General features: G+C 35.9%; 1 protein-coding gene across 1 annotated transcript in view; it reads right to left on the reverse strand.

Annotated features, from left to right (window-relative positions):
• Positions 1 to 1116: 1116 nt before the first annotated feature.
• The window catches only part of LOC121355341 (regulator of G protein signaling 7 binding protein), a 33622-nt gene continuing 19430 nt past the window's right edge, over positions 1117 to 15308 (reverse strand). The window contains exons 3-6 of the mRNA XM_041470698.1: positions 12652 to 12782; positions 5003 to 5150; positions 3643 to 3713; positions 1117 to 2145 (exon numbers count right to left, since the gene is read on the reverse strand). Of these exons, the coding sequence (XP_041326632.1) occupies positions 2054 to 2145; positions 3643 to 3713; positions 5003 to 5150; positions 12652 to 12782 (442 nt within the window). The 3' untranslated portion in view covers positions 1117 to 2053. The remainder of the gene's footprint in view (positions 2146 to 3642; positions 3714 to 5002; positions 5151 to 12651; positions 12783 to 15308) is intronic.

Raw genomic sequence — 15308 nt, forward strand, 5'->3', positions numbered from 1 at the left:
TAATTTTAGTAGTCTTTAGCTGAGAAGAAGAAACACTGATAAAGTTTCCAGAATAATAAAAGGTACAAGGACAAATATTACTGCACACTTCAATATACTGCAATCTCAAAGGGCTTTGAAGACTTTATGTTCTAGTCTATCACAGAATGTGCTGAAGTTAGGGAACTCACTGTGATTTGACTGATGTCAAGAGCTTGGTAATATTAAGATGTTTATACATTTGTCTCACTAATGCATATACCATTGCAATAGCTGTGGTTAAAACACAGAAATATGAGCTGTCATGCAACTTGGCATATGAAATTCCTTGTGATGATATGTAGGCAGGTAATGAATTAGACAAGGTCACTGCTTTATCTGTCCATCTGATTCTCTGTGTATACCAAAAAAACCAGGATTTTTAAAGAAATCTTGTGTGAAATTTTCTTTCCCCCTTTCCTTCTCATGGCATCACTGTACCTTCAGTCTTGAATTCATACACTTTTTTTGGCATTAATGTTTTTCTTTTTCACTTATGCTGAACAAAAATTAATTGGTTAATTGTAACTACTGATCAGTTCTGCAGACAGTATTTTTGATAGCTATTAGACACCAGGAGTTGTTTTCCTGAAGTTTTAACAGTTGCAAAATCTAGTATATCTGTGGCAATGGAATCACAGAGTGAGTCTATTGCTTTGACGCTTCTCATGAAAACATGTCAGTGCTGAATGCTACGGACAACAGCTCTGATATGTGAGTGCAAGGTTAATGAGAAATGTGCAGAAAACTTTAACGAATTAACTCAGAAAAAACATTGTGCTGTGGACTTTGATTCAATTCTTCTTAAAAATGTTGTTTGCTCTCACAAACACACAGTTTTGTGTGTGTAGGAATCTCCCCATTTCAGATGCTTAGGAATATATATGCCTAAGAACAGTTCATAACCTGAAATCTTCAAACACATTGAAGTTACCTTTTTTGTGCTATTTAAAGAATTTAGTCATGCATATTTTTTTAATCTGTCTTTGTAAATATTCTTGTTGAAATGGAAATATTGTCACAAATTTGTGTAGTACTCTGACAACAAAATTAGAAAAAAAAATACAGTCTGGCAATACAACTAGAAAAAAGACAACATTTAATTTAAATAAAAAACTTTATTAACAATGTAAAACGTTTAGTATCTTACAGTCTGAGATAATTTTGGCATGCCTTATAAGATCAATACTTGATATGCAGATACCATGCTTTGAATTCTACTGGCAACAAAATGGGTTGGCATTGTGGTTTACATTGTCTATTTTAATACACCTTCTTTTAATAAATTATTTCTTTTTTCCAAAAGCTTGTAGCTATACTATTGCCTGAAAAGGAAATTTGTTGCTTCTAAACATTGTACAGTTTATAGATACTATGATTTCTCTGTATTTACAAGTCCTACCTATTTTCATATATGGTTTTTTTATCATAAATTAAGATATTTTTCTGTAAAGCTTTGAAGTTGAGATAGTGGAAGACTAAATATGAATGAAAGCACAAAAAGCAACTGGAGATTTTGTACAAATTCTGTTACAATATTGTTTGAATGTCTTAGAACTTTAATAGTTTTGCTCTTAAATGGTTTCCTATGCTTAAAGACTGTGAGAGAATGATCAAATGTTCTTCTCCTATGCTTAAAGACTGGTAAAGTATGATTTTAATATGATACTAGTAAGAGTACTGTACTACACACAAACTTTTAGTTGCAGCTCAAACAATTAAAAAAACCCTCTAAAATTATATATGAATCTTAATTCATGTGTCTTCTTTGAGTGATTGAAAGTAAGCATGCAAAACATACTTTAAAAAGTTTTAAATATGCTAGATCTATTCCACAGCCATTTTTTGACCACTATAATTTGAAAGTATTAAAACCCTTATTTGAAAAGGGGGATGGAGCAGAAGACAAAAATGAATAGCCTAGTGTAGAAAATATACTTTATAATCAAGATTAGCCACTTTCATCTTTTCAGTGGTCAAATAATAGTGGTTTAATCAAAGTGATGATTTCCTTGGTGCTTCTGTGCCTAATCTTTTAACTTGAGACAAGACAACACAATCCAAAGAATCTTCGCTTCCGTCTTCTTACCAGTGGATAGGGAGTCAAGTTTAGGAGGCTGCTATCGTCTGTGATGAAAAACCCCACGTTTTAACACAAGCATGTATACATATGCACAGAAAAGAGATTATATCATTTATATGTCCTAGCAGCACCTACATGATCATAGAATCACAGAATCATTTATGTGTCTGAGATTGAGTCCCGCCTATAACTGATCAGCACCACATCATGGCACTAAGTGCCAGGTCCAGGCCTTTCTTGAACACCTCCACCACCTCCCTGGGCATTCATTCCAATGCTTGACAACCCTTTCTGTGATGTGGTAGATCCCACAGAGCAGAGAGAAAATAATAACCCGAATTTTGCATTTGAGAGTCTTACAATGCTAATTTACAGGATCTTAATAATAATGATGATTACCTAATCCTGGGGCATATCTATGAGTTTTAAAACCCTGGGATGCTTCCTATCCTGCTGCACCAGGAGTCAGTGATTTTCTGGTCATTGTTGCAGGGCAGTGTAGACACCACCAACAAAGAAGAATTCTGTATGCCTTCATCTCTGTTCTGAATTCAAGTTTCTCTCCCCCTAATTTGTCTTTCCCTTCCTTATTTCCAGCACAGTCTTTTCTTCTAGACTAACCCTAGACCTTTCATCACTCTTCCAGTCTTTACAATGGTAGGTCTGTATCACAAGGGATTCCCTTCTTCCTTTTCACATAGTTCTCAACGAAACTATCCTGCCATGAAATCTTACTTGTATAATGAATACAATCATTCTATATTCATCTGTTAGCATATTATGATGAATGCTAGGCTGCTTAGTTACTTGGGATAAGATCTAGGACACATTCAGTACATTTCATCAGCTGCCACTGTGCAAAGACTGCACCACATTTAAGGAACACCCATTATCAAGAGAAATCAAAAAGAAAAATTATTATCTTTTCAATGCTGTTCTCACAAACAGAGTTCCTGTAGATGTGGAGTATTTAACATGCCAACAAAATGAAGGCCCATTGCTAAATACATGCACTAGGATGGAGATCCTGCCCACCTGGGCATTTCTATGGGGTGCCTGATAGCTGTCTATGGGAAAAGCAGTCTGGTGGCAGACTCAAGGCACGTAGCTTTTCTGCAGAGTGTCAGTGTTAGGTCACAGAAGCTACAAGCATTGTAGGGGTAAAGCAAACCTCATCACTCAGGAGGATCTGAAGGTGCAATCTGCACCTTCATTGCCTTTGAGAAAGAAGGACACCAGACACTGGGAAGTAGTTCTGCTCCTGCCTTTGTATCACCAGGAAAAGTCTATTATTTTATCTATAGATCCCATATCTATAAATTCCAGAATAACTCATGTGAAACTCAAGAGGCCAATGATCATGTGCTAAATTCTGGCTCCACTGAATCAGCAGGGAAGAGATTTTTGCCTAGATCTTCCTTTTTGTAGTTTCCATAAAAAGGACCCTAGATTTTTTTAGTATAATATTTTTTGTATATAATTGAAAGGAAAACCTTTCAATTATCTTAATTTTTGTTAAACAAAGAAAATTCAAAACTTACCTTGATTTTTCAGTGGTAAAGGCATAGTCTCCCTGAGTTTACTTAAAAGGTTTTTCATTTCTCTCATATCTCTGTGGATACAACAGTTTAAAAAGATACAATGGAACAACAATTGGAGACTGCATGGGGTGTGGCTCACAGTATAGCTTTATATGCAAAAAGAATGGAGCAATAAATACAAAAATCTATTGAGCAAGCATTTGGTTTACATACATATATCAGAAGATGCATACCAAAAGAAAGAGCAATAAAATTAATAGGGGAGCATTTTTATGAAAGTCTGATACTAACTTTTCATGATTCAAATTTATGACTTATTCTGGCACTTGAATATTTCATATTAAAAGCCTCTGGGGGCACAATGTGATCCTAGTGGCAAAATGCACAATATGTCTTAAAATTAATATTGGCTAGTACTAATTCATAATTACTAATCATAAGTACTAATATCATCTTCATACCCCTTATCAGCATTTTGTAGCTTGTGCCATGAATGTGTTTCACTGTTCTGAAGAAAATTATAACATATGCAACTAACCCTTGACACTTAACACTGGACATTAAACGAAAATTTTAGGAACAGGACTATCATTCTCACCTGCCTTGGGAGGACTCTGGCATTAAATTTTCTGAAAGGCAGATGATGGAAAATATGATACCAACACATCACCTCCAAAAGCATTTTGATATGTTTTGAAAGAGGCCAGAAATTTCCAAATTGTTGCTGCTTTGCACATAGATGGCAGACCTATAGGCTTGTAATGTCTTAATGCTTTCAGGATTTAAATCCAATATGGTCTTGCTTCATTCTTCCACACATAAAATGGTTCTCAGAAATGCAGCAGCATGATTAGTAAAAAATTGCGCAGTTTATTCTCCACACTATGGCCCAGTAGAATAGAACTTGGCTTTATGCAAATGAGTATGTTAACAATTCAAATCTCAGCTGCAACTTAGTATACAAAGCCTCAAAATAGGACTTTTTGCAAAGAAATGTTGGCCATCAGGATTACTTTCTAGTAAGGGTCTCATTTTTGTCTTTCAACTGCCTTAGTTAGGAGAGTAAGATAATAACGCTATGACATCCCCTCCCCTCCTAAAACTTCCAAATTTAAAACTATGAGCAGAACTAACTGAAATTAATTAGATTCTGTGTTTTTGATTTTGAAATGCATGATTGGAGTCTGGCATATTTCAAGCGTATCACAAAATCAGAAACTGTTAAATGTACCAGAGAAGTTAACAGGTGATTTAATTTTCTTATGATTTTCATAGTAGCAACACTGGCTGTCAAATTAAAAAAGACTACATAAATCCTAGAAAGAAATTTTTTTGTTTAGGAATGAAGTACTACACATACCTTTCAGTGTTTTCAATATCTGTGGAAACCTGCCATAGATGCTGTTGAATATCTGTTGGTGATAATGATGTGTCTTCTAAAATAGGTACTTCAGAACTCTCCTCCACTTTAGTATCTAAGAGCTTGGGTGGGCCACAAGGTTCTTTTCCTTTAAAATATTAAAACATGTATCCCTATTATTTATTGATTAAAACAGATAATCAAATTATCTAATTGATGCTTTGAACTTGACTTTGCACAATACAAATGGAGAAAAAGACTGCTTAGATGCAAACTCTGAGTAAGAACTGTTCAGAAGCAGAGCAGACACCAAGCTAGAAATCAGAGTGCTGCCATATATTACTCTTACCAATTTAAAAGGGTTCAATTAAACTCCAGTGGCTCTCATGGAACACAAAGTAACAGCCAGAAAACAAAACAGAACAAAATAAGTGAGGAAATTGCAACACGCATTCTGGAAACAATTTCAAAATGCTAGCACTAAAGAACAGTGCAATACATGTCTCTGAATACTACAGCAGTACTGAGGAAACACCAAAGACAAAAATGTGAAATTTTGTACTTTATGATTTAACAGCAATATAAAGCCCAAATGCATTACATTCTGAACTTCTGTGTTGACACCTACCTAATTCATGCTCCCTGTATGAAAATTAAATATAGTGTTGAAAGTGAAGGGGAAGCTTCATGACAGATCTTCCAGGGCTTTTGTGAGGAAGAGAATGGGAGAAAGGATTGGATCATGATAATGGAGCATTCAAGAGAGTTAACCATTGGAAGAATATTTTGGTAAACCTGCAAATCTCCTTTGGACTACCTGACAGCATTGCTTTTCTGTAGTGGCAAGTACAATTCTGGCAGCAAATACAGAAGAAAATTCACACTGGAGTGCATCCCAGACAACTGTCAACACTTAAACCAGTAGTACAAAAAGTTGAGCAGGAAATATTTTTTCATTTTGCAATTTTTGCAATTGGAAAAGTTTTGACATCAGTACAAATCTAAGTAGTTCCTGTAACGTTTGACAAAGTACCTGAAAAACAAGACCAGCTAATAGAGCAGTGGTCATTCAGGCCATTTTTCTGGGACACTAGAGACCAAAACTGCAGACCATGATATACTGCTCTTCCACATCACAAACACATATTCCTGCTATCAGGCAAGTAACCTTGTTTTTTAAAATATACAATTTCCTGGATCATAAGATAACATTTTTGGGTAAGTTATCTAAATAGTTGCATTCTGGTAAATTATTTCCTTGAAAAAAAGAAAGAAAAAAAGTTATTCTTAGCTACCTGTCTCAAACTAGATGTTGCTTATGCTACAGAAGATACTTGTTTATGTTTAAATGCTCTTCAAAGCCAGTAGGAAGCCCAGAGTTACCTAAATGAATCCTAAAGAGTACATGACATGACCATAACAAATTTAGCCTCCATGAAAGAATCTCCTGTGTCCTTTCTTTGCTGCTTACTAGCATCCACTGCTAACTTGTGCTTTGTCAAATCCTTCTGTGATCCACTTTAGCCATTGAAATGAGATTACCCCAACAAAATAAAAAATAAAATGTGATGTTTTCTAATGAAGTAAAGTCAGTCAAAAACCCTACATGTCCAACAGCAAGTTCCAGAGAAGGAGGATCATATTACTCCTTTTCCAAAAGCAGTGGAAATGAAGAAGAAATGAAGGCATTACAAGGGAGGAGAGACAGAAAGAGACAAAATCTTTCTGTTGGTTACAAGCGGTTATGCTGAAAGATTACTCCGTTGCTTGTGGAACAGCAGATTAAGCCTGCTTCACAGATTACATGTTTTATACTCTGTATCACCCTGAAGGTTTGACTTTCAAATTTTTCTTGTCCTTAAGTGCAGTTTATGCTGTTATTTAAAAGTGATTCATATGGTACAGTTTTCATTGTTCAGTCATATATACTTCATTATTTTTTCCCATCACAAGAAGTCCATAACAAAACATAATGTGTCCAGTTCACATATTACTTTTTCACTAAAAAGATTTCAGGTAAACCATCTAATGTGCCACTGATATCACAAGGCATTACTCATGAAACAGGGTATTAGTGGATTGTTCCATTATTTTTAAGTGTTATGGTGGAACCCTGACCTAACCTTTGGTGACATGCTGTAGAGATGCATCCTTCAGGGATGTGAAAGTTGTTTCAATGGAAACAGTAACAGCACTAGATGAAATAATAGTAAAGGTTCTTTTTCTCAGCTTGAGAACAGAAGCAGAGACTGTAACGTTCCTTTCACCAGCACAGACAAGCTCTTGCAGATTTGGCAGAATGACACACATCTCTTTTCACCTGGAAAAAACTTTACCAATTCTGCTGTATTGTGAGCAATTCATGAAGCCTTTCTTGAATTTCAGATCATTTGCTCAGTCTCTTGAAAGCAGATAAAGAATCAGCTAATAATAAAGGCTTTGCTTGAATAATGTATGACTCAGGCTTAACATTTCTACTATGGTCACAGCCTATAGAGAAACAAAATCTCCTAAATCTTTTCATCCTTACAGTCACTGGTAAGGATATCTTCTGTCATAGATACTTTAAAAGATGGATATGAACCCTTAATTTCACTTTCAATGTAGTCAGTGGAAAGATTTTTAATAATTTTAGTTGCAATGATGTATTCTTTTCTCATCGGTAATTTGGTTTGGGTTTTTTTTTACTGTAAGAAGCAGAAAATGCTTTTGATATGAAATTAAATAAATTTAGTTAAATAACGCTGAGGATCAAACTTGAGGATAAATAAGAGGGCAGAAAATTGTCAGTTCAGTAAGGTTACATACATCATCTGGTTTTATGTGTCTCACCTGCTGTGCCCCTTATTGCTTCTGTGGTGATGTCTGTATTTGCTTCCTTCATGCAACCCTAGACACCTACTCTTAGTCATCACCTAATTCACACAGAAACTGTGATGAATGAAAAAAAAAAAGACAAAAAAAAAGAAAAAAAAAGCCCCTCAGTGCTAGTTGTATTTCACTGCAGAGGAACTAGAGATCTTTGAGTAGAATACTAGCCTAGCAAAGCTGAGAGAATCCCTTTCTCAAAAAGACAGCAGTGTTTACGTCAGGTTTCTAAACTGGAAATTAAGGATACAAGCACAAGCTATATATCCCAGCTAAAGTACACGAGCAGGAAAACCTAGAAAGGGGAATAGGACAGTACTGTGCAGGAAGTAAAAAAGGTATTGGACAAATACAGCTAACAGTCTGAGGAATTTAATTCTTTATTTACACTCGGGACCTGCAGAACTTGGAGACTGTCTCACTGGAAATACTATTATTAAAGAAAATGCAATAGGAACAACAATTTTATAGTGTTGTTGATTTTATGAAAGTTGTGTTACCCTCCTTCCATGGCTTTTCTTGTCCCATTCTCTCGCTTCTTCATAGTGGGCATGTAAAAATGGGTGAGTCTCTTGTTTTTGTTTCTCCATACCTGTGTGCTCTTCTACACTCTTGCACTTATCCCTCTTGCATAAGTGGTATGTGTAAGTAATAATACATATCTACCAGTCTTTAAATAGGACATTGAGATTGTAGCACAACCATTAAATAATCCTTCTTTTCCCCTTCAAAACTCTAAAAAGCATGTCATTTAAACAAAGCCAAAAAGCAAGAAAATCTCTCCACTGAACCAAGGGTTTATTTTTGTAGTTTGTAACATAAGCTATCACTTTTAGGTATTGTTTTAAGGAAATACATATTGTAATCATAAAACACACACTGGAAATACAATAATTAACTATATTAATTTCTTACATGAAACACAAGTAAGTAGTATGCATGCTTGATTTTCCTGTAAGACTCAGTTCTTGCCTTTTTTGCATGACTATACAGGTACCTATCACTTTGGTTAGTGCTGGTATCATTCTGCCCTCATCTGTGTTATACATGTCAGGTAGGACTCACGCATCTCAATAACTGTTATTTTTTCTTCATGGTGTGCAATAAATAAAATATACGACACAAAAAAATTAGGATGAAAGAAAGATGTATGCCCAAGTACTTATATGTGTACTAGTTAGCTAGAACTCCTGGCATTATGGAAAGGAGGAGTAATAGAATAAATGATCAAGTAGCCAAAGACTTAGTAACTACAAAACACTTGAATTAATGATACTTAGGCATGATTCCTTGTGCCCTCTGCAAACTTTCTGAATGCTGAACTGTTGAATCATTATATATTCTCAACACTTGGCTTTTGTAGTGTATGTATCTTACAAAAAAAAAAAAATTGAAGAGGACTTACCTTAGTTTACTTACTGCATAACAGCTGCAAATATTTATAGCTTTTGGCCCCACTGTGGCCATTACATCTCAAAGAAATAACAGACTATCTGACTTTCCTAGCAGCGGTTCTATAACAGCAGTAATTTATTCTAAAACACTGTAAACATGCAAGAAATTTCTGCACAGGAAGACTGATAGATATACAGTAAATAAAAGAATATTGATTCTGTGGAAAAGAAAGATAAGGAGATAATGAGAAGATATGTGCTGTGAAAGGCAGCCAAAAGACCCAGAGCTCACACCTTCAAATTATTGTGTGGTGTTTCCTTAAGAGAATATCTTTCTTAGTAGGACATCTCTTTCCTACTGGCTGAGTTTTTCTCAGGAAAACATCAGCATCAGCACTCTGCCTTAGTTTTATCAGTTCTATAGCTTGTTTGATAAATTCTGATCAAGGTACCAATACATTATTATTTATAAGCCACACATTTCCAAGAACAGTCTATTTGAATCTCTGCTGCCTCCTGAGTAAGAACATGAATTGGTGAAATCTCATGGGATGTTTAAAAAACTAACATACAAATTGTCTGTCAGGTAAAAGAGCTAGAGAAGGGAAATAATACATCCAAATGGAAAATACTACCCACAGAAATTAGCTTCAAGACACAAGAAGAACACCAGACATGCACACTTACAGGCTAAGCAAAGATTATAAGGGCAGTATTCTTTGTACACAAGAAACTTTTTTTAACATGGTCACTCAGATGATGAAAGACCTGTGTAAAACTAAACAAGTGGAGAAATAAAAAACCTATATACAGCAGCATCACAATATATGTTATAATGGTGAAGTTATTGTCTCTTTCCTTCCTAGAGATAAATTTATGCACTTCACCTACACTAAAGTATTCTCTGTAAGTAAAGAAATCAATGAAAAGTATGGGTTCAGAATGCTCCTTTGAAAACAGTATGTTCTGTCAGAACACAGAATAAATAAGTTGCAAAGTCATCTAGTGTAACATCCCACTGAAAGCTGGGCCAACTTGCATCAGACTGCTCAAGACTATCTGAGTCATCAGTATCTCCAAGAACGGGTATTTTGCCGCCCTTTTGGGTGCCTGTCTAGCGTTCAGCTGCCTTCATGGTGAAAAAACAATTAACACAGGACTGGAATTTCCACCATTGCATGATGCCCTTGCAATACTTCTAGGTGTTGCCAATACTAAATATTTAATACAAAAAAGCTGTTGTCTCTTGGATATTCAAATTATTTGAATCCCTGTCATCACATAGTTTTTTTGCCTACTATGTGTTTTTTCAAAGACCATCACAGAAGCTCAGAGCAAAGTTACTGTGCTTATCTCTAAAACACTCTGTTTGGCAAGGACAAAAATCACTATTTGGTAAGGACAGAATAACTACCACGATGGTTTCTGTGGTGAGTTGAGGAACGGATGTCTATCAAAGTACTGCAAAGAAGGAACTAAGGTGTAACTCCAACTTTAGACATTGAATAGTTTGATGTTTAAGATCCCATCCAGAAGAAAAAGGGAAAGATAAGACATTTCAGAGTTGCTCAGGTCACTTTAAGCAGTTCAGCAGGTGGTTTGACAACTGTTGCCAATGCTAAGAAATGCAGTACAATCTGTCTTAAAAATGATGACTCATTTCAACAGCTACTATTATCTTATTCTACAATGGCTCTGCTAATTCTCTCTCTTCCTATTTTATAGACTTACTTTTGAGTTGAAAAAACAATTGAGAACCACAGTTAAGCATTTACAAATCTCCCATTCTTACTTTGATAATAAAAATATCCCTGGCTTTAGCAGTACGCTACTGGTAGATATGAAAAGTATGATACAGGACCTTTTAGCATGACAGGAAATTCAACAGGTTTATTACAAGATCTTGATTACAGTTCATTACAGAACTTCTTCTTGCTTTACCAAGTTTTTTATTGATGATATACCATCTGGGGAAAGACTAGTTACAATCAGCACAGATACAGCCCTAATCAGCCTGTGCCAGCACTGAGCAATGAGGTTACTAAGTAAACTATACAGTAAAATATCAGCATTTCTACATCTCCCTTTCAATAGGCAGCTAATCAAGTATGAAATTATTAGAGAGATGCATTTTCATTGAAGTGAGGACATCTCCTTCCAGTTCCAAGTCTAGTATTTGCTTTTATAAAGGTGGGCATCTTTTGAACCATATTTATCTACCTTTTGCTATGGTAGTGTTTTAGGAATGATACTCCCCAATTTAGTGCTACCACTGACATTCTTCCAAACCATGGGCCACTCTCCCTCTCCCCCTCCTCTTTCTGTTGGGGCAGGCTGGAGTTGAGAATTGGAGGCACAAAGGGTGAAGATCACAGGTTAAGATAAGAACAATTTACTGGAACCAGTAAGAGATAACCAGCAGTAAGAGGTAAGAAGCAATGAGATAAGAAAACTAATAGCAACAGCAACACTATTAATAACATATCTTGCCGACAGGTATGTCTAATAACATTACTAAGTTTGCCCACTAGTCTGACTAATGACAGCTAAAACTTAAGGAACTACTCTTTTTTAAAAAGACTCAGACTTTTAAATGCAATTAAAATTAGTGATACGTACCTGGTAAGACACACTTCTGTAAGAATGATCATAAACAGAAATAGAGCTCCTTTTTTAGTAACTGAAAACCTATCTACAGATATATATATATAACTCATTTTACAGTTTGGTGCTTGTTGTGATTTAACCTCGGATATCCATGAAGCCCCACAGAGCTGCTGACTTGCTCACCCCTGGTGGGTTGAGGGAGACTACTAAAAAGGTGAAATTGAGAAAACTCCTGGGTTGAGGCACAGCCACTTCAATTAATAAAGCAAATACCATGCATGCAAACAACGCAACACAAGGAATTTATTCGCCACACCCAATGGGCAGACAGGTGTTCAGCCATCCCCAGGAAAACAAGGCTACCTCATGATGACTTGGGAAGACAAATGCCACCACTTTGATATCCTCACTTTCCTTCATCTTCCCCCTCTTTATATGCTAGGCATGATGCCATATGGTCTGGGATATCTCTTGGGTCAGCTGGCATCAATTGTCCTGGTTGTGTCCTCTCACAGCTCCTTGGGCCCCCTCAGCATCCTTGCTGGTGGGGTGAGGAGCAGAAAGGGTCTTGACCTTAGCAATGACTAAAACATCCCTGTATCATCAACATGGCTTCCAGTGCAAATCCAAAACATCGCTTCATGATGGACACTATGAAAAAAATTAACTCCACCCCAGCCAAAAACAGGACAGTGTTTTGTCTTTCATGAATATCTGGGCATGCCCCAAAAAGTGTGCTTTTTCTAAAACAAGCATTTGCATATTTGTGCAATTCAGTACCTTTCCGATGAAACTGCAGTGATCCTAGCAGACATATGGACTTTAGCATTTCTGTTGTGTACATTTCTAAGCAACATTGCAACTGGATATATAGTCTACAGATTTCAGGATGAATTTCACCATCTTCTGGGCTGCAATAAAAGAGAAAAATGTAGTTAGGAATGAGACTAGAAGAATGTGAGGGTCATAAAATCCACTTCCTTACTGTTGCAAGCAACAACATCACAATCTGCTTCACAAACTATTATGCTTTTTCTACCTAACAGTATTTACAAACAATTCATTAGAACTACAAAACTCTAGGCTTAACATAGCTGAACTCGGGCTATCTTTGGTAAGACTGCATGTCCTTATTATCTCCTCTGCATGTTTTCAGAAACGGGTAAATAACTGACTGAGATATCTTCTCATTAAATGCTTTGGATAAGTATTTTCTGTGAGACTGAAGCCTTCTTTTGCCATCTAGTGTCAGTTACCCTTGGTCTTGACACAGATGCAGGAGATTACTAGGCCATTTTAACAGTCCCTGTTCAGATTACAAATCCTGTATCAAACCTAATCAACCCTACTTTGAAGACACACTCACAGAAACAAGTCAGTTTTAGCCTACTTGTTCTATACATTCTGCCTGAACTTGTTTTCCCCCATATTTAAATTAGTAGTGATGTGATATTGCACTGTGAGGAGAATGGGATGTGTGAGACGTTTTTCAGGAAAGTAGTAACAATCTTGAAAACAAAAATTGAAATCCTACACCTCCATTTCAGGAACCAATTCTCATGCCTGGTTGTAAAATCACATTAAGTATCACTTTTTGAGGCTGGAATCACAGAAGTGGAAAGCAGTACAATGCTTAAACAAGAAAAAAAATTAGGCTGAAGAACAAAATAAACACCCCAAAATACATTAAAGATTGAAGAGAAATTATTCTGGAATTGGAAGAGATAAAGGACGATTGGTTCCACCTGCCAATGCATTACAAAGCAGATGTCATCAAAGAGGCACGAAATTACTGGAGCATAAATTACAATTGCTGTGGTCTGTTACTACAGGAGCTACACCAAACACATGGTAATAAACCTGCCCATCCTAGCAGCTTTATTTCTTTTGGCTAGACTGTAATATTTTTATTCCTCTTAAGCCACATCTATTTTTCTACTTCTGAACTGAAGTCTTGATTTGTTGAAAAATTATCATGCATGATACTTTCTGCATCTTATGATAAATACAGAATAAAACTATGGTGCACAACAAAAAGGGTTCAATCACAATTCTTCTTTCCCCCCCACAATGTGTGCATCACTTAATGTTGCAGCCCTTTTCTCAATGAGCAAATAGTTACTTCCTTTAAAGGAAAAAACTTTAGAGGTCAATCTTAGTACCTAAGTCCTGAAGCCCCACCAATAGACACACAGGCCTAATCAGTTTCTGCTGAAGTTTCCTAGATGTCTGAACACTTCTCTGTGACCAAGGTTTCTTCTGCCCTAAAGCCACTGACTTGTCTATTCCACCTGAAAGGGGATTTACCCATACATGTGCTTGTGTAAAGTGGAACCTACAAAAACTTTAAGTCACCAGAGATGGTAATGATTACCTTTTTCTGCGCAATGATGAGAGCTCTTTTGATTGGGAGATACAGTTCTACTCCTCTTTCTTCATGCAAGACAAGCTGATTCTGTCTAGCTTTTCTGAAAACTACAATTATTTAACGACAAGTCTATCCCTAAGAGAAACAGACACTACCTTGTGACAAGATAATTTCCTTGTAGCAGACTTAGATAAAACATAAAAATAAAAATATGGCTCTTCTATTTTTCTCTGCACTATTTCAGATATTTACAAACCCTGAGACCCTCTCAGAAGTCATGGCTACTACAGGAACATTGTTTGCAATGTTTACTTATAATTTATGATGTTCCTTTCTAGCTGTCACTGACAAAAAGATTTCAGGATCTGCGCAGAGGTGTAAGGAAACAGTGTTTTCCTTATACAGCAATTAAATTCCTATGAAGCAAAAACGGTGAAAACTTTTCTTTAAAACATTTTTGCTCTTAGTGACAGAATTTTTTTATTGTGCAGACTAGAAAGGCAGCAATTATAAATAAGACGCTTGACTCATGAGCCAATTCAGATTTATTAGTGGCTTCCTATTTACAAAAAAGTCGGAAGAGTATTCAAAAGCATAGTAATAGGCATTTTAATTGACTTGTTTTGCTGTCATAAATCTAGTGGGTTTTTTTTTGCAAACTGTATTTATGAACAGCATGAGAGTAAGAACTAGAAACATCAACAATATATGCATGTTTTGACCCATTCTTTTTTTCTCAAGAATATAGAACATTTCTAACTGGACTATGGGCAAAATTCTTCTCTCATTTGCAAATCCAGACTTACAGCAATGATATCCAAGAAAAATATTATACAGAGTTTATATAATGAGAATTATTTCCAGCCCAGTACCCTCACTAATTTTCTCAAACTATTTAATGACTGTTTAATTGTAATAATGACCACAACAAATCCATTAGTTTGCAGCCAAACAATTTGCTTTTATGCATGTATATAGGCCTCATTTTCATCTCTGAAAGCCAAATGCTCTGATATGAATGCCCACAAAGATTTCTTTTATAATCCCTGAATTTTGTGTACAGGACTTA

The sequence above is a fragment of the Pyrgilauda ruficollis genome, unplaced genomic scaffold (assembly GCF_017590135.1).
Source record: "Pyrgilauda ruficollis isolate IOZ18807 unplaced genomic scaffold, ASM1759013v1 scaffold25, whole genome shotgun sequence".
Taxonomy (NCBI): Eukaryota; Metazoa; Chordata; class Aves; order Passeriformes; family Passeridae; genus Pyrgilauda; species Pyrgilauda ruficollis.